Source organism: Volvox carteri (genome assembly GCF_000143455.1).
Source record: "Volvox carteri f. nagariensis unplaced genomic scaffold VOLCAscaffold_24, whole genome shotgun sequence".
In the NCBI taxonomy this organism is placed as follows: Eukaryota; Viridiplantae; Chlorophyta; class Chlorophyceae; order Chlamydomonadales; family Volvocaceae; genus Volvox; species Volvox carteri.
The window spans coordinates 274,396-275,026 of record NW_003307567.1 but is presented as its reverse complement, the minus strand read 5'-3'; the positions used below and the strand labels follow the sequence as shown (position 1 = coordinate 275,026).

General features: G+C 55.9%; 1 protein-coding gene across 1 annotated transcript in view; it reads right to left on the bottom strand.

Annotated features, from left to right (window-relative positions):
- Positions 1–631, bottom strand: part of VOLCADRAFT_92043 (uncharacterized protein) — a gene marked incomplete at both ends in the record, with an annotated part of 10,852 nt that overhangs the window by 4,390 nt on the left and 5,831 nt on the right. The window contains one exon of the mRNA XM_002951442.1: positions 60–155. Within this exon, the coding sequence (XP_002951488.1) occupies positions 60–155 (96 nt within the window). The remainder of the gene's footprint in view (positions 1–59; positions 156–631) is intronic.

Sequence of the window (631 nt, the reverse complement as noted above, 5' to 3'; positions counted from 1 at the left end):
GTCCTAGTGTGACAGCTCGTCAAGACCATGCCGTACTTGGCTGTACATCAGCCGTATACCTGCATGATATGCCCCATTCGGGAGGATGACACGTGGCCGTCCGCATTGATGAGGAACTTGTACAGCGCGTGACGGCTGATGGCGATGTACGGCCGCTGTAGTACAATACGTACACAGGACACGCAGCGAGGATCCGGATATGGGAGGGGGGTGGGGGGTGGGGTATTCGCGAGATCGTCACCTCTTAAAATTCCGTTCCTCTCCGCCGCCTCTACATCTCTTACTGGGGCGGAGGTAACGCCAACAGAACGGAGGAAGACGGAAAGGTACGACGCGGTTACAAGTACGACAACCAGCAAAGGTGTTCAACTGCCGATACCGGTACTTCCAAAGCACCACTGACTGCTGCTGGGGGAACACAAAGGGTGTGCGTGTGTGTGGACTGTGAAGTGTGCGGCGCAGAGAGCCCGAACCTCCGAGCCTTTCCCCCCCCCACAAACAGGCAAACAGACAGGCAAACAGACAGACAGGGTAAGCTCACACATGCAACGTGCTCATATTAACAGAATACACTTTCGCAACCGCCTTGAAACACACACACACATCCCCTTCCTTTCCGGCAACGCCCCGC